This window comes from Taeniopygia guttata, chromosome 2 (genome assembly GCF_048771995.1).
Source record: "Taeniopygia guttata chromosome 2, bTaeGut7.mat, whole genome shotgun sequence".
In the NCBI taxonomy this organism is placed as follows: Eukaryota; Metazoa; Chordata; class Aves; order Passeriformes; family Estrildidae; genus Taeniopygia; species Taeniopygia guttata.
In genome coordinates, this window is record NC_133026.1 from 166954 (window position 1) to 189957 (window position 23004).

At 43.5% G+C, this 23004-nt stretch overlaps 1 protein-coding gene across 4 annotated transcripts in view; it reads right to left on the reverse strand.

Annotated features, from left to right (window-relative positions):
- Positions 1 to 6746: 6746 nt before the first annotated feature.
- The window catches only part of SMARCD3 (SWI/SNF related BAF chromatin remodeling complex subunit D3), a 79266-nt gene continuing 63008 nt past the window's right edge, over positions 6747 to 23004 (reverse strand). For all 4 annotated transcript variants that reach the window (XM_030264075.4, XM_030264073.4, XM_072925205.1 and 1 more), the window contains 5 exons: positions 19086 to 19183; positions 14461 to 14596; positions 12261 to 12383; positions 10891 to 10992; positions 6747 to 10793 (listed from right to left, as the gene is read on the reverse strand). In XM_030264075.4, coding sequence (XP_030119935.1) covers positions 10740 to 10793; positions 10891 to 10992; positions 12261 to 12383; positions 14461 to 14596; positions 19086 to 19183 — 513 coding nt within the window. In that variant the 3' untranslated portion in view covers positions 6747 to 10739. The remainder of the gene's footprint in view (positions 10794 to 10890; positions 10993 to 12260; positions 12384 to 14460; positions 14597 to 19085; positions 19184 to 23004) is intronic.

Genomic DNA, 23004 nt, shown 5'->3' on the forward strand with positions numbered 1-23004 from the left:
ATCCACACGTATTAATTATACATGTCTATATTGATTTTTATATGGATTTTGTTTATATTTATAATCTATATTTATATGTATTTATAAAAAACAAATAAAATACTCTATACCAAACAATATAATATCTAATAGTAATGGATAACATTATTTATGTTACATATTTTATTTATATGTATTCCGTTTACATTTAAAATTGAAATTTTATATTCCCATTTTCATATTTATGCATTTCTTTTGTTCCATTAGAGTTATAGTTAAAACTTTGCAGTTATAATCCAATTCCTAAAAATAAAATGCCAAAACAGCATCGAATTCCCAACAATACCATCCAAAAAATTCAGAAAGGCTCCACCAGCCAACCAAGTACCAGCAGAAAAACCCGCACTACACTCCTTTCACTAACAGTTCTTATCACATCACTAAAAGGAAACATTTATTTAAAAAAAAACTATAGAAACCCACACAGCAAAACACAAAAAACACTAAAAAGAAAAAAAACCCTCCAACTAACTTCCTATACGCCAAACCATACAACAGACCCCGAACGTTTCTTAAAAAAAAAACCCACAAAACTCTACCACTACACTAACTCATAAAGAGAACCCAATACTCTATAAAATTAACTAACCTCCCCCAAATAATAACAGATATAAAAATATCGAAACCACGAAGAACCAAAAAATTCACCACCCAAATAAAATAACTACCTATAAAGATCCACCACAGAAATACCCATGTTCCCAAAAATAAAACTAATAAAAAACCAACAAATACATCCAACTACAAAAAAAAAATTATATTCACAACAACAAAATAATAATTCCTAACTCAAAAAGCCCATAATGCCTCACACCATCAAAACACAAATACTACCTAGAAATAAACACGTCGCCAAAAGAGAAATGTAGCCATAAACAATATCTCCCAAATTCTCTGCGACAATAAAACATACACGGCAATCAAATAAGACAAACGAATAAAACCCCTATAATATAATAAGCAAGAATGCAATTATCAATATTTTAAAAAACTCACTAATTAACTACAGGACACTACCTCAAACCAACCAAAATAAACCACTACATACTCACGCTAATAAAAAGCCTCCACAACCGAATTAAAAACCTACCCTCTACTTCATGCTACGACCCATAAAAACCATGGTAAACCGATCAAAAAGAAATCCAACAACACTCAATCAAAAAAAACCCTTGTCATCAACAGCTGAAGCAAGAACCGTAACAACCAAGAAGTACACCACGGCCCTTCTCATACACCAGCTACGAACAAAAGAAAACGATCCCATAAATTCCTCAAAACCACCTCAAGCCACCACAGCAAGGAACTCTGGAAAATGAAAACCCGCGCTCCCGGCAGCGGGCGGAGCACGGCTCCCGGCAGGAAAGCGGCTCCTCGGGCAGGCAGAGGCGGCGCCGCGCCGGGAGACCCCCGCCCGCTCCCCCCGGCCCGGCGGGGCCGGCACCGGGCCCGGGGGGCCCCGGCGGCGCCCGAGCCCCGCGCCCGGAGCGGACAGAGCGGCGGCACCGGCCGGCACCGGCGCAGCGCCCGCGCCGCCTGCCCCGCCCGCCGGCCCGGCCAAAGCTCCCCTCGGCTCCGCACGGCTCGCACCGGCGCGGCTCCGGCAGTCCCGCGGCAGCCCCGCCGTGCCAAACTCCCCTCCCGCCTCGGCCATCCCCAGCCACTGCCAGCGGGGCTCCCGCGCCGGACCCTTCGCTGCCGGGCCAGGGGCAGAAGAAGCGCCCCAAATGCAGCGGCACAGCCCCATGCCCACCCTGCCAGCGCTGCCACAGCTGCGCCTCCCTTCCTTTGAAGCCCCGAAATTGACGCCACGCTCAGGCGCTCACCTGACTTCAACAAGGGCAAAGAAATGTGGGCTGCCCTTCAATTTCATCCCCTAGAAGAGCAGAAAAGAAGGGACTTTCCTCAAATGAAATCCTTCAAATGGTGGGAATTTTTAAAATCAGAGGGTTTTGGGAAAGCTGCAACAGGCAGGTCTCAGAAACAGCAGAACTGCGATTAGAGTTAAGCAGTAGACATAAGATTTGTCAGCAGAAAAATGATATAAGAGGCAGTAGTTAACTACAAATAGAGCAATGGTCTGTATATTAATGCTTGTCTAGAATAACTCCCTAAGCTACAGAAAAGTATATCTAGTGAGATATTAGCAAGTTCTAAGCTTAAGAATGGAGCTCCGTGCACTGTGTTTTAATGCTTACAAGCAGGTATTGTATTCGAAATAAGCGAGCATTGTTTTAACCAAAGGTACGTGTGCTTAGAGTGGTTGGATAGAACTAGTGTCAATATGCTTTTGCTCCGTGTGACTGGTCAAAAGACTTGAAATTCTAACATTAAGTTCTTTGTCTGCTGCCGGGGATCTGAGCTGCTGTCACCTTCCCATTGTCATAACCATGTAATGAGAGTGATGTAAGAAAATGAAACAGCTCGAGATGTGTTCCTCAGCAGTCCCGTCCTCTTCGTTATTTGTACAGTCCCCCGGCCAGCGATACAAATGATGGGAAAAGGGGATTTTTACCTCAATCCAAACCCTTTAAAATGAGGGACAACAGGACAACCCCTCCATTTCAAACTCAGGATGATGAAAATGGTATGTGTGGGGGTTTACCCTCAAATCAAATCCATCATACGACAACAATATTTCCCCCCTTCCTTTTAAAAGAGAACACAGGGATTCCCTATATCCCCTGTGACGTCCCTAACACCCTGGAAAAGGCAGGTTTTCCTTCAGTCAATACCCTCAAAACCACAAGTGAAGGGGGATCTCTCCCAGTTCAAACACAGACAATAATGGAGGAGGAGTTGCTTCCCTCATTTTAAATTTCTCTCGTCCTCATAACCCCTATTTTTTTTTTCTGTGTGCACCGGGGAGGGATTGGCAAGACGAAATTTAAAAGGGAAAGGAGAAAAGTCCCCACTACAAAGGTGCACAGTCTCACGTGTTTGGCCGCTGCTTCTCGGCACAAAGGTTTGTCCCTCGGCTCCTCCTTCGAGCAATGCTCCACGTCCCCTAGTGCGTATCCAGGTGATCCCCCGGACCCTGTCCGAAGCGCTCACCGTCTTTCCATGAGACAGCCCCGGGAGCCCCCCATAAACTCCTCTTCTCCAGCAGCTCTGTGCAAAAACCAGCGGCGGCAAACCCTCGCCCTAAAACAACCTCCCCCCGGCAGGAGCCGCTCCTCATCCTCACAGCTCACACCTGGGGCTGCTCTGAGCCCTCCTCATCCTCACAGCTCACACCTGGGGCTGCTCTGAGCCCTCCTCACAGCTCACACCTGGCGCTGCTCTGGGTTTCTTTCCAAATGACTTTAGCGATAGATTCCTATTCTTTACCAAGGGCTGTGAAAACTAAACACTTGCCAGGTTTTAGTATTCTACACACACCCCTCCCTGGGAATTTTGGGGCAGCTTTGGGTCCCTCTGCGGGACGGCACCCAGCCTGACCCCCCCCTCATTCGCCACCCACCCGCTCCCCCACCGCAGTGTGCCTCCCTCTCCTAGGGACCTCGGGGTGCCCCAAATGACAGCAGAGCCCCGAGTCTTCAGCCCCTTTTCCTGACCCCCAAAGAAGGCACAGGACGACTCCAACTGCCCTGAACAGCAGCCCAGCACTCCCTTCCAGCCCTTTCCACATGTCCATTCCCCCCCGAGAGGGACTCTGCCGCAACAAGAAAGGGGGAGCAGCCCCCAGAAGGGTTGAAGTTCCTGCCCAGCCTCGCTGTCACAGGCCAGGGGCAGAAAGAGGGAATAGGAACAGAGAGGACACAGGAAGAACGGGTTCTTAAGAACGGGGTGCAGGATGAAATTGAGAAAAAAAAATTAAAAAACCAAACGCCAAAAAGAACACCAAAAAAAACACCCCAAAAAAACACACAAAAAAAAAACCCCAACCAAACAAAAACCACCAAACTGGGTTGTGCAGCACGACAGAGAGGGATTAAAAAAGAACCGGAACAGGACAGAAAGAGCCCCTGAGGAACATTGACATAAGGAGCACCACAGAACCACAGAGAATAAAAAGGAACACAAGTGAGACATGGAGAAGGACAGAGAAAAATACACAGTGCCAAACACACGGCTAGGACAGAGGGATATAGAGACACAGAGGGAAACAAGGACCCAGATGGGAAAAAATCACAGCACATGCTGGTGGCAAGATTCTTCTCCTCCAGTCACTACACAAGGGCAGCTTCCCTGCAATTTCATGATCAGCGTCTCTTCCAAGTTCAACAGGTGAAGAAACAGGTACTCCCAACATCTCCTTCCTTTGGCCAGCACAGACCCACTAGGAGAACTGGAATCCAAGGATGGATCTAAACATGGGAATCCCACTTGCTACTGTCTCCACCTTTTCCCCAGCTTAGCCCTGGGCTGGGAAACAAAAGACAACAGACACTTAAAAACCAAACTTGAAGTGTCTTGAGGATGCCCAGACCTGGGAGAAAGCCCTTCCCACAACCCTCTTGGCCTTTTCCCACTCTGAGGAACTTTGGAAATGCCCATCCACACCCGGGATGGACAGCCTGGGATGTTTTCTGCACAACGACACAGCCCCGAGCACCAGAAGCGTGGAGATGCCCTGGATTGCAATTCACAGCCTCAGTGAATCCTACATGGGAGAGCCAAGTAATTTTTGACCAGAGGAAATACAAGTCACTGTTTTTAATAGTTAAAATACCCGTGGAAGTTACTGGCTGCTTACAGCAGTGAGCTTCATACGGCCTCCCACACTTAGGGATTTATCAGAAGAAGCAGTTTCAGGTTCCTTCCTTTTGGGGCCCAGCTCCAAACGGGAAACTTCTCACGACTGCTCCTGAGAGAGGCAAGTGGAACTTCAGGAGCTCAGGAAAGCGACTCGCTTCCCTGAGTCATGTCTCACCTGCCCGAGCACCCACAATGCTTTTGTACCACCTCCCTCCCTGCTTTCTACCTTCATTTAAATGTGAAAAGCCTGCAAGCTCTGCCTCCAGCCCCAGCCGCATCTTCCCTGCGCCCCGGCACTGCCCCACCTGCTCAGGTGCTGGTCCCCGCTCTGCCGCCCCTCGCCCCGGGGCCGGGAGAAAGTGCGGATTTCGTTTTCCCGGAGAGGCTCTCGGGCGGGCCCAGCCCCGCAGCGCCTCCCGGGCTTCGCGCAGCCCCCGCCGCCCGTTCCCACCCGGCGCTGCTCGGGGGCCGCCCCGCGCAGGGGCTTTCCCAGAGCCGCCGTCCTCCGCTCGTCTTCAACCTCGCTGTACCCACAGCAGCTCCCGCCCTCCTCCACTGTCGCTGCAACCCTCGCCCGTCGCTGCTGCAGCCAGGACCCGCACGGTCCCGCCGGGGTTACCGAGCGGCCCCGCCGGGGTTACCGAGCGGCCCCGCCGGGGTTACCGCACCCGGCGCTCCCGAGCCGCTCCCGCGGCGCAGTGGAAGTGTCCGTGCCCGCGCGGGCGTCACGGCGGAGCGCTGGCGCCGACCGCCCGTCAGCCCTCACACGGGGAGCGCGAAGGTTTAGGACATTGAAGGCATTGAGGGAGCAAATGCCAGTCCAGAATAAATCATAAACAAGTTGCAAGAATTCTTCCAAGTTTCTCTCCAACCATTTTACATGTAAGTCCATTATTTCCACGCTTCCTTCTGGAAAAATGAAATTATTCCTCAGCCGTGGAGTGGTCCCAGTCCAGTCCGAGCACGTGAGGAAAAAACATCTGCTTCCTGTGTGCCAGGAAGAGCCTTTCTAGGTCAAAGAACTGAAAAAGACTTGGCGTAGTGCATTTTTCCCCCTGGAATAAGAGCACACACCTGGAATAAGGCAGACACGGCTTGTCAGGACACACTGCACTCTCTTCTCCAAACACAATCCTGGTCTCATTGCAAACTGCCTGTGCCATGTTGTTTTCTCCAGGACAAATTAAGGAATTCCTCCTGGCAGTTTGGAGATTATGTTATTACAAATGAAAGAAAGTAAAGAAGTATTCTCAGTAAAAGCCTTTGGGACCTCCTGGACTGAATTTAGAAGGAGACACTCATTCTCTGCAAGTGCAAATACACAATAACCTCCAACACAAAGCAAAGATGTCAAAAGAGGTCTAAAAGCACCAGTCTGACAAACCTCGTCATTCTTTTTTTCAGTGACTTTTGCAATCAAACTCTAAAGCTGACAACCACAACTGTCCCCGTGCTCCATCCAGCCACTCTGGAACAAAACAATATTCTCTGCCAAATCGACAATGGACAAGGGCAGAAGTCTCCTCTTCAGAAGCTCCTGGCCCGATCTGGAACTACAATGACATATTACATATAGTAGAAGAAACTCCATTTGAATGTTTAATTTAAGCAGAACCTAGGGAGAAGTGCTAGACAAGTGGTAACCACCTACTTGTTACCATAGTGGAGATGTTGACTCTGTAATTCCTACACCACCTCTCAGCATCCAAGCTTTAGCTCTAGGCCATCCAGAAGAGGAGCCAGATCTCTCCAATGGAAAGAATTTCTCACTTATTGAGTATGGAAATGGCTGAAGGTGGAATCTAGTGAAAAAAGGAATTCACAAGAAAGATCTAAGGCGAAACAGATCTCACCTTTATCAAATCCCATTAAAACCTGTAAATGCTTGCATGTCTTTGTGTGCATTCACAAGTGAAGAGAAATCCAAACACTAGAGATCATTAGCAGGAGCAGAAAGAAATCAAGGTACCGGTCTTCATTAGGACACATAAGATTAGTGCACAAGATACAAAGAAACAAAGTATTTATTGTTAAAAGCTCTTCGATGAATCACTCAGCATCATACAACGGTGGCTACAGAGCAGAGGGAGTCTCCCTCTCCCTTCCCTCTGTTCTTTATACATGTGTTTGCTCACTCTCACAAACCCACTGTTGTATTTTTTAAATGGAGTTCCTCTCTTCAGTGAGTTTGGAAAAGATGTTTATAATACAGGATCTGTCAGAACAGATATATCCTATTAAACAACAGAGCAGTTACAGAAAGGAGACCACTTTCTTCAGGAAAAGTCTTCTTTCCCTCCTTATCTCTTTGCATTGCCTTAAAAGAGCTCTCCACACAAAACCAGACCAACAACCCCCAAATACATGATTAGCATTTTGGCAAAATTAGGAGCTCAAGATATGCACCAATATAGATTTAAATACTAATATTTTCACCTGGCTTCCACAGGGTAAGTCCTAAACAATGTGGTGTAAAAAAACGGCCAGCTGAGACAATGTCTACACTACAGCTACCAACCCTGCTATGCCGAAAAACTGAATCCCTGCTGGTAACAGCGAAAATGCGACAGTGTGTCTCAAAGTTATTTGCAAAACTTTTGGTTCTGTCGTTGCCCCCCACTTTCTAGGCTACACACCGACTGCGACTGTCTCTCCCATGAGAGACACATGGTGTGTGTCCACATACACATGCACAGAGAAAGCACAGACTCACGTGGGCTGTGCTATTTCCAACAGTAATTTGCACCTTATCTTGTGCTGTGTCTTTCTGGTGCTTCAGTCATACTCTGCTCCATTTTAAAATTTCCTTTCCCACTGTTGTATTTTTCTCTTTATTCCACAACTGAACATTTGCTTCCTTTTCAATCTCTAAGAAACATTTGATCTGTTTCCTGCCTCATGGCCAACAACCCAGAAGATTAAAGAAACCTGTTTCTAACCTGCCATGTCCACACTTCTGCTCCAAGATACATTTCCCTCCTACTGGTACTCCAGAATTCCACTGAACTTTTTCCTAGTTTGATGCTGTATTTTCTAACAATCTATATTATCATCTATGCATGAACTACTTCTATGCACAGAATGTTTTTTTGCAGTATGCATAGATTTGTATGGTGGTAACTGAAGACCCCAAAACATCTTGCCATCTTTTATACACACGAAAAGACAACTATCCTGAACTTAAAATAAATTCCTCATTCACAGTCTGCCAAAATTACCTGCCTGTTCAGTGCCACCACCTTTCATTTTCAATGCTCAAGCAACACTTGGTCTAGTCACTTCCAGTATTGCTCCATTATTTATCTTCAAATAAAGTTTTTCTTTGTTTCGCAAACAAGCAAGCTCTTACCTGCACCTATGGAAAAAAGGACAAAATTTTTCTCTTTCTGATTCAGTGAAAAGACATGAACAGTTCCTGAACACAGGAAAAAGGCATCAGAATTTCAAATCTCAGTTTAACCAAAGGAAAGACATCTGACAGCTAGTCCTAAGACTCACTGGTATTGACCAGTCTGTTTTCATAGACAGTGAAATACAAGAATTTAGATTCTGGACTGCTATCTCCAGTGCCATCTTCAGTGGCTGATTCATGCACACACCCATTTCAGTATAACACTGCTGCTTGACAGAGCTTCAGCTTTCAGTGATGCAGTTGTGAACACTGGCACCAACACCATATTAATTTTGTTAATTTGCTCTGAAAGAGACTTGGAACCAGATCCATCCAATTAATTCTACAGAGGCTCTAAAACCAGGCTGGACTCCAGTATGCTGTCAGCTGTGGTAAATGGCCGGTATTGCTCTCAAATATCTGCCATTTCAGCAGGAAGGCTCTCAAACCCCAGAATTCCCAGGCATTCTGCAGGAATCTATCTCAGTCCTGTGCCCTTCTCATATCCTTGGTATTTTTCTCTGCATTTCTTATTCCCGCAGACTGAGCATATCCCTGAATGTAGCCGCTGTTTGCCACATACAGACAAGAGTTTTATACATCAAGCAGCATGCACACAACGGACACAGCAGCATAAAAAATATGGAAGCACAGCAGCAGATGACCCCCACTGCTTTTTTCTCATAATGCTTGCCTGTAGTCCAATTTGCTGAGTTCTAAATTAAGTAATGTTTCAAGTCCATCACTGTGGCAGCCTCATAGTCCCTCAGTATAACCAGTTTAAGACTGCAGGATTTCACATTTTACTGTGAAAAGAGGCGTTAACACAAAAGGGAAAAATGCCGAAGCAAGCCATTCCCAGTAAAAGGCCTCAGACCATGAAGTACTGCCGTACTTTTTCTCACACCAACAGGTTTTGTGGGAGAGTACTGCCATCACGTAAATTCAATCAAAAGTAAATTTTCCAAGACATCTCTGAACACAATGGATGGATTAAAAGCTATGGCACTATTAATGTGAAGACAAAGATATTAAATAAAGGGGTAAAGAGAAGACTATCTCTTCTGTGACTGAAGAGAAGAAACTTTTAAGTCAAACTAAGAGAGAAATTGGCAAAGACAGCAGAAAACACATCACTAGAGAAAAAATGCATTTATTCAGAAGAGCTGCCTTCCTTCCATACCACATGTGAATTTGATTCTTTTTCCAAGGAAGTGTAAGAAAGGAGGTGAAAAGGATCCTAGAGGAGGATCTTGAGTGCCACATCAAATGGACAGTTATACTTTGGCAGCTGCTTTTTGGAGGAGAAATTATATTGGGCCTTTATTACACCTCATCTGTGCACTACAAAAAATGAGGATTCAAGGAAGATGTCCCTGCTTCCAAGTAATTGTTCTGTAAATTCCCATTATCTGAATTTGCCATACATTTACAAAGATGATTTCCAAGGGATATGTTCTCTGTGCTATTTAAGGCTGACAGTGCTTTATAACTCAACAGTATCCAAAATAACCAGCATGTATCATGTATGGGAGAGCTAAGTAATTCATAGTAAGAGGCAATTCACCTATGGTCAAAATGTGAGACCAATCCAGGGACTCTGTTAACATCTTGAAGTAAAGAAAAAACTACCATGTGACATTAAGTTAAGCTTCTTGGATTCTACACCAAGAATTAGGAAGTTATTTTCAGTGATGAACCCTACAGGCACACAGAGAAACATTTAAATAATCTGGTATTTTACATATATACTTATTGTTAATATCTGCTGTGTTAAAGGCAGGCATCAGCAAAGCACTATGACGTTATTTTAGCTTTCTCAGAATGCCTCATTTGTTGCTAATACCACTGATATTAAGGATGCGTAAGAAGCTCTTATCCCAGGAATGATTCTCTTTCTCTCAGTACAGTGTACAGATCATACCCATCTAGTGAGACGTGATTCAATCTACCTTTCACTGCCAGGACAAGGGGAAGAGAAATTATTTGCATCTGCAGAAGAGATGGCCTGACTATATGTCTTTCTTCCAGATGGGCTCTACATTCCAGGATGTAAATGCTCCTAGCTTGTTCTTTCAGATGGTGAGACAGCTTCTTGCATTGGTCTGGCTGAAATAAAAACTCTATTCAGGAATATAAAGCATTCCACAGCTATAAGAAAGACTATCTTGTCTAATTCCAGATAAGTTATTGTTTGAGACTCTTGGGTACCACAGGGCAAGAGTTGCATTTATTTCTCTAAATCCGTAGTCTCCTAGAACACCTATCTCAACCTCCGCCATCGGTGCCACCATGATTCTAAGCATAGCCCATTAGGATTTGCTGTGTAGTGTCTAACTTTCCACTAAAACTTAACAATGTGCGTTGATGAGTGAATCTTTAGTCTTCTTTCACACTGACACTTGTATGGTGCTGTCTCTGGCTTGGAATGGTTTGACACCCATCCTGGGTGTCAAGGGTCACTCTAAAGCTGGTGTTCTGACTGGTGTGTTGATGGCACGTTCTCATCCAGTCAGGAAGCAGGTCCATGTGTAACAGTGAGCTAAGTAACACTGAGAAGTCCACTGGTTTGGTGGTCATGATGCCAATGGAATTTTGTGAGCAGTACTTATGTGTTACGCACTCCCAAAGATTGTTCCAATTCCTGTCGGCGCTGCTGGATCTGAAATAAAAAGACACACCGTACAGTTCAGCAGATTAAATTGCTCACTGGCAAGTGATGCATTTATAAGTCAGCACTGTGGATATTTCTTTCATACCTTGCAGTAGAAATATCTGCTCACAGCTTCCTGAGACCAAGGCTCGTGATAAAATTCAGCTCTGCGTTCTTCCTCCGGGTTTCCAACCACATCAGTCATCACCTGTGACAAAATAAAACAATTTTTCACCATAGCTCTTCTACTACATAGAGAAACTTTCAGATTTACCCAGGGTGAAAATTTGTCTACGTTACACATAAAAATGATCAGAACTGTTCTCAAAGCCCAAAGCAAATGGACAGTGTGTGCTTACTGCCAAAACAGGATCATAGAATGATCAAATGGCTTGTGTTGAAAGGGACCTTTAAGCTCCTCTCATTCCACCCCCCCTGCCATGGGCAGCGACACCTTCCACTAGATCAGGTGCTCCAAGCCCTGTCCAGTCTGCCTCCAGGGATAGGGCAGCAGGGGGTTGAAGCCATTCTACAAAAATAGAGTTCTGATCACTATGTCTTCAGCATCACATAATCACAAGTAAATATAGTTACTGGTATGTTTTGCAAAGCAGTGTTATGAAATCAGAACTCTGATGCCAGCAGGGCACAACCTTAATAGAAAAGGCTCTTATGGGACTCGTTCTCAGTCAGGGAAAGCTCTGAACAACTATTCCATGTATATAGCTAGAGAAGCTCCACAGCACCTCTGTTTCTAAGTTCCTTAAGTCAAAGTCTGCTTTATCTAAACATGCTTTCAGATGCCTGTCCCCTTTGAATACAATATAAATTGTAATAACCATAATCTTAAGAGTAGATTTTGGAAAGACTATTCAGTTAAAAAAAAGGCATTTATATAAGAAAGACACAATGATTTTATTAAAATAAATTAATGGATTCAATAATACAACTGATTTTGAGGCATGTCAGTTAAAGACAGAAAATGTGAAACCATGAGGAACAAATTATTAATTTTTGCTGTCAAACAACTGAACTTCTTTACATTTGATTTCTTGCATATTTCAAAGATAAGCTCAAGGACAGCTGATAGGATTAAACTATAAACCAACACCCAAATTGTGTTCTCGTACTATAGGATGCTCCTGCTGAGTTTTACACAGCTTTGAGTTTACAGGATACATCAACAAAGCCCTGCATTTTGAACTTACTGTCTGGCCACAAATTGACCCATGAAACACCACTGTTCCACTGGAACTAGAATACAACCTAAACTATCTTTCCCCAGGCTAAACTATCTTTCCTTTCCTAAACTATCTTTCCTATCTACTCTGGGATTGCAGTAGTCCACTCATTGTCTGCCTTCCACCAATCATCCATCCTAGATGTTTGGCTATACACTCTATGCATATTTAGATACAATTCTTCCATTCTGGTTCCACTAAGATTTTTCAATGGATTTTTCAAATCTTAGCTCACCTTAAGATCCCTACTTTGGGACCGGAGAAGGTCTTGGATGTATCCTTTGGGATCCTTGGAGAAACTCAGCATAAAATCACGTTGTATTTTCAGCTGATTAATGGATTCAATTGTCTCATGAATCTGACAGAAAACAACCAAAGTGGATATTCTTTAATTTCTCCCATGCTCTGGTGACCATCAGGTCAGCTCTCATACTGTCTTTGTATTCCTGGTAATGTACAAAGGTGACAATTGTACACCACAGACTTATGCAGCCCTTCCTAGGGCTTTTTCAATTCAAAAAGCAGCAACTTAACTGCAATCCTACCACTACATTCTGGTCTCACTTGTACTTCTGCAATACAAGTATGTACAGGATTCTCCTTCACTTCCTGCACTGAACTCCTGCATGGCATGCAGAACTAAGCCATGTCACTGCACAATGTAATAATTTCCTGTGTAGAATCACTCTGCCTGCCAAGACTGGCATCTTTGAGAAAGGTGCTACATAAATATGCAGTTAAGTAGTGCCCAGTGCAAGAAAGCAGTTATTCCCCTGGTTACCATCATGATCACATCTTCAATATCCTACTGTAACCCTTAAAAACTCTAGCAGTTTCCTGATCAAGCCCATGTCAAATGAACAGCCATGACTTCTAGATTTTTCTTAAGAGAAAGCCTGTAAATGTCATGATGGCTGCAAAAAAGAAGAGAGTGAATAATGAGAAATCACGAGTACGGAAGGTTTACAGAAAATTAATTATATCTTTAGAACTATTATGGCAGAAATATTAACTAGTGGGGAAGAATGAAGACAGAAGAGGAGTCAAGGTCCTATAATGGATAGTCATCAAGTATGAATGGGAGAACAGCTCATGAATCATTTGCACATAGACACACACAAAAGCAAACTTTTGCTGCCCGGTCCCTCTAACATTCTAGTTTGAAATAGTAAACCTATCTTGTTTAGCTTCATGTATTCATCTCTTTTGTCAAATCAGCTAAGGTGACCAAGCACGTGGGAGAAAATAATCATCCCTTGACCTGGTTATGCCATCAAGGCCACTGGTGCAGCTACTACATGGTACATTAAGAGAAGAGAGCTGCTGTTAACTTTAAATCATTCCTTCTTTGGGAAAACACTGTAGTTGTGTGGGGTGAACTCCACTGGCGTGTGCCGAATTCCCAGGAGGGGACTCCATGGAAGCACAGCAATGTAATGCACAGAGGGTAACAGGAGCAGCCCATTCCCATTCACCCAGCAGTGACTTCAGCAACTTCACTGATCACAGCTTGCCCTGTGCTGTAGCAAATATTCAAGAAAGAGGTGACACAGACAGGGGAAAAGGTGAGCGGGACTGGAAACAGAATAATCCTATGCATGCTGCTTGCACGCTTATCTAGGCTGGGAAGCAACTGACTGAGCAGCTGAAAAGAACCCTCCTCAAGAGCCATGACAGCAAAGACACTGCAACAGTTACCAGAATCCACTGCACTGCTGGTGCCCAGACCCCCTCTAAAACTTCATGAAGACCAGAGTTTAACACATTTGTTTGTATTAGCAGTAAACAAAGAGAACCTGGGCCTTGCTCTGAGAAGGAATTTTTGTTTATCCTTTACCCATCCAAATCAGCCAGTGGCACATGCCAGAACTGGCTAACAGCCCCTAGGACACAAATCCCTAAAACAGCCCGTGAAACCCACCACTGCCTTAAGACAGATACTATTATTTGAACTGCACATGATCCTCTTCCACTAACACTTAGAACTGCAGAAGTGGTCCAAGTGATTTTCCTGCCATGCATGTTCCCTATTTCCACTTAACGCAGAGAGCCATTCTACAGTTATGAACACAAACCCCACACCTGCGTATGAGATTCTCCTAGCTTTGGCTTAGCAATTTAGCAAGGTATCATGACCTCTCAATAAAAAGTTAATCATACAGTTCAGGTGGTTCTCAAGCATCAGGGGACTCAGTACACTACCTGTGAAACTCTATCATCTCAACAACCATTTCAGGCCTTGGATCAAATTCTTAGTGGGAATGCCATTCACCCTGATGCATTCCTACAGCATTTGGCTTATTCATCCCTTGAAAGCACATGCCCTTAACAAGTCCCCATCTCACAATATTACTGTCTGACACATGACACCAAACACACGTCAAGCTACGCAACAAGTACATGTACGATGGGATACTTTACTCTTGAGTTAATACCTTGTTATCCAATGCTGTTATCTCCTGTTGGTTAGCTGTTGAGAGAAGAAAACTACTCATCTGGCCCTTTAATGGGTCTTCAACTTCTACATCTATGTCATAACAAGCCGTCTTCTTCTGATCGTTGGGGTCAACACTATGGAGATATAACACAAGATCATGAAAACTGCCATAATGAATCAGAATTAATTTCCAACCAGCCCAGAATTCACTCTTCAATAAAGCCTGTTGCAGATGCTGTGGAAAAAAAGTGTAAGAACAGGGTATCTTTATATGTTTTCCTATTTTAGTATATTCTCTCATCTTTTGACAGTCAGATTCCAAAGACTTTTGAGCTGGAGCTTTTGCCCAGACCATCAAATATTATTTCTAACATCCTCTGAGACCTGATACACTAAATGCCAGTATCATTCTTTGGCTTGTCCTGTCCTAAATTTATCTTTAGTTTGCCAACTTTTAGACTTAACATTTATTTTATTGTTAGTCTAAAGTTTCTTAACAAGAAAACAGTCTTCAGCGCAGTAGTTGGTAAATCAGACTTCAATCACTGTCACTTGCAATATAAAGATGCTAGATTCTCAACCCTACATGTCAAATGTGTGGGTTGTGTGCATCTGCAGTAGGTAGCAAAGAAAAATTGCTAAGGATCTAATTGAGCTTGACCGACTTGGGGGAGCGGAAGAACTTCCAGAGATGGAATTGCATTAGGAGCGTTATAAGCAGGTGGAGGAAGGTGATCCTTCTCTGCTCTCAAGACCGATGAGAACACCTCTAGTACTGCATTCAGTGCTGGGCTCCCCAGTGCAAGAGAGATATATGGAGCTACTATATATATAGAGAGAGAATTTTGCAAAGGTCTGTGAAGATGATTAAGGCATTAAAGCACCTCACAGTTGAGAAAGGCTGAGAGGTCTGAGACTATTCAGCCTAGAAAACAGAAGGCTGGTGGGGAGGGAACTTACCTAAACCTGAAGGGAGGGTTTAAAGAAGATAGAGCCACGATCTTTTCAGTGGTACCCAGTGACAGGACAAGAGGCAGTTGGTACAAACTGAAACACAGGAGGCTCCTTCTGAACCAGGAAACATGTTTTTACTGTAAGGATGACCGAGCAATAGCACAAGTTGCAGTAAGACCCTCAAAGCCCATCTGCCTTTCCCCCAGACCAGAGTCCCGTGTTAGAGACACTCCAAAGCCATCTGGACACGGCTGTGGCCAAACTGCTACAGGTGGCTCTGCTTGAGCAGGGGAGGACACTTGACCAAATGATTTCCAGAAGTCCCTTCCAACCTCAAACGTTCTGAGAATCTGTGATGTGTGGCTGCCAGCAAGAAGATGAGCAGCAGAAGGGAAGCTAAGGAAAAACCCAGGTCCAGGTCTGGTTCTGCCGCTCATGTCAAAAGCCACAGAGAAGGCTCCATGGTGTCCTTGGCTCCATTGGTCCTGGCTGAGTCCCGAGCCCAGGGCAGGCAGGGCAGCAGGGCTGTGCAGAGGGAGCCTGACAGGCTGCAGAAACAGGAAGGCACTTCAGCACAGTAAAGCTCAGCCCAGGAAAGCTCTACTGCTGGCAGAGAATCACACCGCACAGAGGGACAGGCAGGCATCGCTGGGGTAGGAAACAGGTTGGCAGGAGAGGACTTGGGCGTCCTGAGGGACAGACAACAGTGCAGAAGGAGTCTGAGGGGTAAGGCAGCCATAGCCAAGGTCAGCAGCAAAAGGGGCTCTATTAGCACAGGTTTTGCCATCCAGCCCAGGAAAGAGGCTCTTGTTTGCTACTCCACACTGGTGAAACTGGATCTGGATGGTGGGCACAGGAGCACAGAGATGTGACACCCTGGAGCGAGGCCCGCAGAGGCTCAGTAGGATGTTGGGGGCTGGAGCACAGACCTGCCAGGAGAAGCTGCAAGAGCTATAAGGAATTGGTTTCTAGAAAATCATGACAGTAGTCAAAAAGGGGGATGCCAGAGATAGCCTGTTTATACTAGAAGAATATTGGAGGGCTATGCTTTGCAGTCTGCTTGTGTTCTTTAATAGTGTGGAAGATGTCTTGCTTCTTTGCGGAAATGGAAATCACACAGAGGTTATTCTATTTACCTCTGATTCTAGGTGTGTCAGCTGCAATTAGGAGTGCAACTCAAGAAAATCTCCACTTGTAGCTTGAGCTCAGGTAAGATTTTACTTCTACCAGCATCTCTACTTTATGTCTACTTCAACCCCATTACATTGTTTCTTCTTTTTCTTCAAAAAGGAAGGTTGTTGGTGCCCAGAGAGTGATTCTGCAATACTATTAAAGTTTCTAGAATGAGTTTAGAATACTTCAAATTTCTATCCCTGTGCATATCCTCTAAAACTAGAATGACTAATTGTGATCTACTTGATCTTCCTGTAAAAGGCAGGCCTGAGGCATTATCTGGATAATGAGCACATACATTTACAATCACTAGTGATGAAAAATTCCCTGTGCTAGTGTGCTGTTTTTGACTGGGACAGAATTAATTTTCTCCATAGTAGCTGGTATGGGACTGTTTTGTGAATTTGTGGTGGAAACGGTTGGTCACACAGAGATATTTTTGTTATTGTTGATTGTTGCTTGCAGCCTGTTGAGACCTTTTCAGCTCCTCATACTTCCTGCCAGTGAGGAGGCTGGGGTGCACAAGGAGCTGGGAAGCGACACAGCTGGGACAGCTCACCCCAACTGACCAAAGGGATATTCCAAACCATGTGGTGCCATGCTGAGCAGTAAACTGGGGCAGGTGCTCACTGCTCAGGGTCTTGCTGGGCATCAGTCAGTTGGTGGTGAGCAATAGTTTTCATCTGTATCGCTCGTAGTGTTGGATTTTGTTCATCACCATCACCATCATCACACTGTTTTTCTCTCCCTTTTACCTTTTCAACGCATCCCCCTGCCCTGCTGGAGAGAGAATGATGGATGGATTAAGACTGGATTAAACGAGGACAGGCTGAAGATTGGATTAAACCAGGACAGGCAGTTGGCATACTGTTTCAGTGGCTCATTACATTCACTCTAAAAAACTGAATTCAGAGCGACGGGGGAGAGCATTTGCGAGACCCTGTTTTAAGCCTGGCTGGACCAGGCCCTTAAGTATCCTGGACAGACTTTGAGCCTGATTTGAGTTTGGATGGGGGAGCTCTCAATGACAACCAGTAATCCCTTCTATTCTGTGACTTTATGAGTCTAAAAATTACTTAGTTTCTTTAAATTCAGGAACAGACTTCCAGATTTATTTTAGCTTAGTTCAACACTGTAAAGACTTCACTGCAAAAGTACTACCTGTTCCCAGAAAATGAGTTCTTCCTTTGTCCACACCGTTACGCCAGTTCCATTTAAGATTGTCAGGTGCTGTGTGGTGCACAGAGCATATCAGGGAGTGCTGCTAGACACAAAGCTGTAGCTTCGTAACACACACCTGTTCTTTAGCTGGTACCTGACAAAAAACACCTCCTCCAGTACCTTTTTGTCATCTCTCTGCCCAGAAACATAATCATCAGTTCCTTGCCATTTTTTCTCTAAGCAATGACTATCTATCTCTGAGGAGCTCAGCTTTTTTGTGGTCCATCAGGCAGGTCACTGAGCTGTGCCCAGGGACAGTACATACACAGCTCTCGATCTGCATGGCCACCAAGCTGTTTTTTCATTACTCTATTTGATACATCCAAATTAATCAAAAAGCAAACTTTATTTCCATAGCCTATGTAATATTTAAACTCCCTATCACGTATGTTACAAATTTATAATAAAGAGCCCCATTTTAAGCAAATTCAGAAACATCTGCTTAAAAATATATTGTCTATATTCTGTAGGAAATCAAATCAGTAACCTAAGTAATAATAATTTTTAAACATCCAGAATTAGAGTTTTGACCCTGACCACAAAGAAACTTGGAAAGGATTGAAATATATGAACAGTAAAGTTGCAATCCCCAGAAGTCTCTTTATCCCCCTCCTCCATGTACACTGCTGTCACTTAAATAAGGCACACGCTGGAAGAGCCTGAGAGCTGAAAGTTGTGTTCATCTGCTATGCCAGGAAGACATCTGTTTTGACATGGATACGAGGGCTCAGTATCTTGGTCACAATGACCTCCTCTGAATCTAGGCATTCTTTGTTGTTAATCTCTGGAGATCTCCTGACTCCTTGGCATTCTCAGGATAAGACTAACAGTCAAGGAGCTGACCCAATCCCAACAAAGCACGCATGGACTGGCCCTGCATTTGAAATCTCAATGCTGTTGTACATTTTACATAACGTATCAGTGATTAGAATGATTGTCCATGATACACAATACCTCATTTCAATTTCTTTTTAACTCTTTTGTGGGTTCAAACTTTCATTTGGCTCTCCTTAGGAAAAAGCCCACCAAATGGTATTCTAGTAAATATAAAAGCTGTTTTTCATACTCCTAAAAAATCGCTGTGCTAGTGAAAATAATTCAGAATTACATGAACTAGAATGACATATAGAACGAACACACAACAAAGTCCAAGGTTATAAAGTTATGGAAGTTATAAAAACTGGATTTTGGTCCCTACAGCTACTGCAGCTCTTTCTGTACTTTATCTAGTGAGTGCTTTGCACAGGACAGTGCTGAGCTGACCAACCAGCTTACCTGATGATGTGGTTTATCACTATCGGGTCTGGTGGCAGCAGTAGGTTAGTGAGTCTCTGAGGAATTTCAGAAAATTTTAGCCGTGGACAGTCAAAGATCTGTAACACAATAAACAACAAATTTTTTTTGTCCAAAACTTACCTTGCAGTTAAATGATAAAATAAAGAATCTGCAGCTCACAAGGAACTGAGGCAATTACAGAAGATGATTTTGAAAGCTGTAATTCAGGTTCCTTGCACAGATTAAATTTTTGGCCACTTCTGTCCCTGCACCTTCATCTGGGCTTCCAGACATATCCATCAGGCCATGAAAATTTCAGGTGTCTCACTTTTGGTTTAGTGTTGGGAAGGGTAGATTAATATGATTAAGAACCACAATGGTACAGCCAGGACGAATATAACGCCCCCTACTGGCTGGACAATAACCCTCACCTACAGCGGGGTCCAAAAGCCAAATGGACTGTTCCATCTCACCCCCCAGAATGCATGGTTCACCCCACACCTGTAACCCTCCCCTGAACCATCAGGTGTCTGTGACCCCATTGGCCCAGGTCCTGTTCCAGCCCACCTTGGAGCCCCCTTGATAAAGGGTCTCCGGGGGGCCGGACGCCCTCTTGGATCTTCCCTTCTCCTCCTGGAGCTTCCTCCGGGAGTCCCTGCTCCCCTCTTTGTCTCTCCCCTCCCCCATCACCTCAGGCCCAGCCACATGCTGCTACACAGCTCGAGGCAGAGCCTCTCTGCATCCTGAATAAACCTGATCCCCCAAGAGCAACCAACAGAGATCTCTCGCCTATATTCACCCAAAACCATCCGTGGAACCCATCAAACGTCTTTACAGTTTAGCTACTGGAGGGAACAGGACCCTTCACTGGGACATGAGGACCAATTGTATCAATGATGGGAGAGAAGCAAATACTCCCTCTCTTACTGAGGGTTTACAGCAGCATATTGTAAAGAAAATGACTGATTTTTTTTACTGGAGAAAACACAAAAACAGTTTGCGTTTTTCCCCCCAAGGAATGTTTCCTGCAGTATTTTGTGCTAAAGGAAAATACAAAAAAACATTTCTGGATTTTAAAACCATTTGCAAATTCTGGGTTTTTCAGGATTACAGAAAAATAAAGTCAATGTGATATTATTTATTTTTAACCAAAGCCTGAACAGTCTCTTGGGAGGGATCCACCTGTTTCCAAACAACAGTTTATGGTTACTTTCTCTTTACTATGGTCCTGAAGCTAAATAGAATCATAGACTCATAGAATATCCTGGGTCGGAAGGGACTGACAAGGGTCACTGAGTTCAGCTCCTGGCTCTGCACAGGACAACCCTGGAAATCACACAATGAATTTCTGCTGAATTCAGGGAAAAAAAAAAAAAATTCTGGAAAGGATTAAAAGCTGTAGAGTTTGGAAATTTTCTGAGAGCAATGGCAGTGCATTGACATGAATATAGAAACAACACTCTTTACACCTTGAGTTTTCAGAAATATAATTATTTCAGCCTTTGTTTCCTACTGTGATTTTTAATGCTCTGAACAGGCAAACAGACTTTTCTCTAAAGAGATTCCATTTAAACTCACCTTAAAAAAACCATATATAAAAACCTATATATTAACAGTTGCCTTAAAATGTGCCTTTATATGGAGGCAATTTGTAAAAATGTTCAGGCCTATGCAAATGCCTCTTAGGGAAACTATTTTCACCTGACAGTAGAGATACACTACTCATAGTATTGTATCTATAAACAGAAACAACCTTTGCAGCTCCAGAGACAAAGGATGCAGGCAGGGTTGAAAATAAAGGACTCTCAGGTTGTAGAATAGACATACAATAGACATTTGGGGGTCCTCACATAGGGTATCTTTTGAAATTCACAGTTTTCTCACGTGAGTGAATTTGGCAGCAGAAATACCTAGGAGCCAGTCTAGGAACCATTTGCAAGGTTCTATTGTTACACAAGAAAAAAAAAAAAAAAAAAAAAAAAAAAAAAAAAAGCAATGGATGCTAATGTAAACATTGTTTCTACCAGAAAATGATCTGTTTTTACCAACTCTAAAAGCTGTGTTGGACTTGCCTGCATCTAGGAATTCAGCCAGCTAGTTTCTGAAGAACAAGGAAGTAATGAAACTTACTGAGTCTGCAGCTCACTCCTTATTTGAGGTCTGAATTCTGACACTTGATAGAGATGACTGTGGAATTCCCACCCAAAATCTCTCCACACTAAGCTCCATGCCATCTGCTCTCATCACTGGCTCAGCACTCACGTCAAACTCCTAACATGGATGCTTGCCTGAGCAACAAGAGCTTTAAGAAGGGAAAAAGGATCAAGGGCACACATTAGTGAGAGGAGGATGTGAGACTGGAAACTAAGGCTGAGTGGAATTTTCCTAAAGCTTCTCACATTCCTGCCTAACTGGAGTTAGTGGTCTAAGCTAAGTTAGGCTCTGAAAGCCTCTCTGGCTACAGTTATCCTGGTGGGTCAGGTAACTCGTTCAGTGATCATTTTTCAGTCTGTACTGTCTTGTGCCCTTAGACATAAGCACAACACAGCAGCGTGGGATTCAGAAAAACTGGCATAGCAAGTGAGAAGATTGGTATCTCAAAGGGAATGCCAGAGCCACTGGTGCATTGTGCACTGCTCCCCTGAATGATACACACATTCCAGCCAGGACAACACTTTTCTTTCCTGGAGTTATGTGGCTAAAACTATAGAATCTACAGAAATATTATCAGACTGGAAGGCATTACTAACCCAATTCCTTTGCCCTCCATCTCTCAACCTGAGAGTATCAGAGTGAAAAACAACAAAAAAACCCCATGAAATATTTCATTTATTGTAAAGGGATTCAGATTCCTATGTAGTAGTGTCAGTTTTGAAAGCAGGATCACCTAATTAGGACAATTTTGCCAGACACCTAAGGAAAACAGAAACACACAAAACAATCCCATTTATAATTTAAATCACTGCAAGCACTGAATTCTTATGAAACTATTCCAGATTAGTCAGCTCTTGCAGGGTGTGAGATTCAGTCTTCTAGAAAAGCAATCAGCTACATCCCAACTCTCTCATTTAACCCATCTTCTGAGGATGACAAGACAATTTTCAGGTGTCACAGCACTCCTGCAGAGTTCTAAGACAAAGGAGACCTAAGAGCAAGTAAGTCTCTAATGAGATGCATGAGGAGAAGATAGCTTCAACAACTTCTTACTCTAATAAAGTTCTTAAACTGAAAGTTAAAATAAATAAAATTGATGAGGCTCTCCTGCTTACTAAAAATAACATAGGTACATCTGTACAGGGCCACACAAAGGATCTGCTACAAATCTACCATACTATCCGCCCTTGGTAGTGGCTAAAAGTAGATACTAAAGGAAAACTGTAAGAACAGGAGAAACATGTACTGGTTCTTCCCCAGAAAACTCCCCCAACTTCCACAGCTTTGCATTTTAAACAGCCCAAGATTCGTCATCCATTGATTTGTCAATTTTGGAACCTATATACACTTTATACCTATATACACTAATACACTTTAGCATTTGCAAGGTCCTATTGCAAGGAGTTTTGAAGTTTAAATGTGCTTGAGTCCTTTTGTTTGTTTTCAATTTGCTACCTGCCAGTTTTAGTCGATGAACTGTAATTGCTGACCAAAATATAAAAAATACTCCTTTTTCACATTTTTCCTTCTGCTCATGATTTTTCAAATGTCTTCTACCTCCCCTTTCCCATTTCCTCTTTGAGCTAGCGGAAACAAAACTCAGTCTAAATTTGCTATAGTTAAATAAAGAATGGAAATCAAATAATCTAATCAAGAGAACAAACAGAATTGTCATTTTGACAAAAATTCTTACATGGTTTTAATATGTAGTTTTCACTATTTGTGAAAAAGACTACATGCTGTAATCCTCAAAAAACCAAAACCT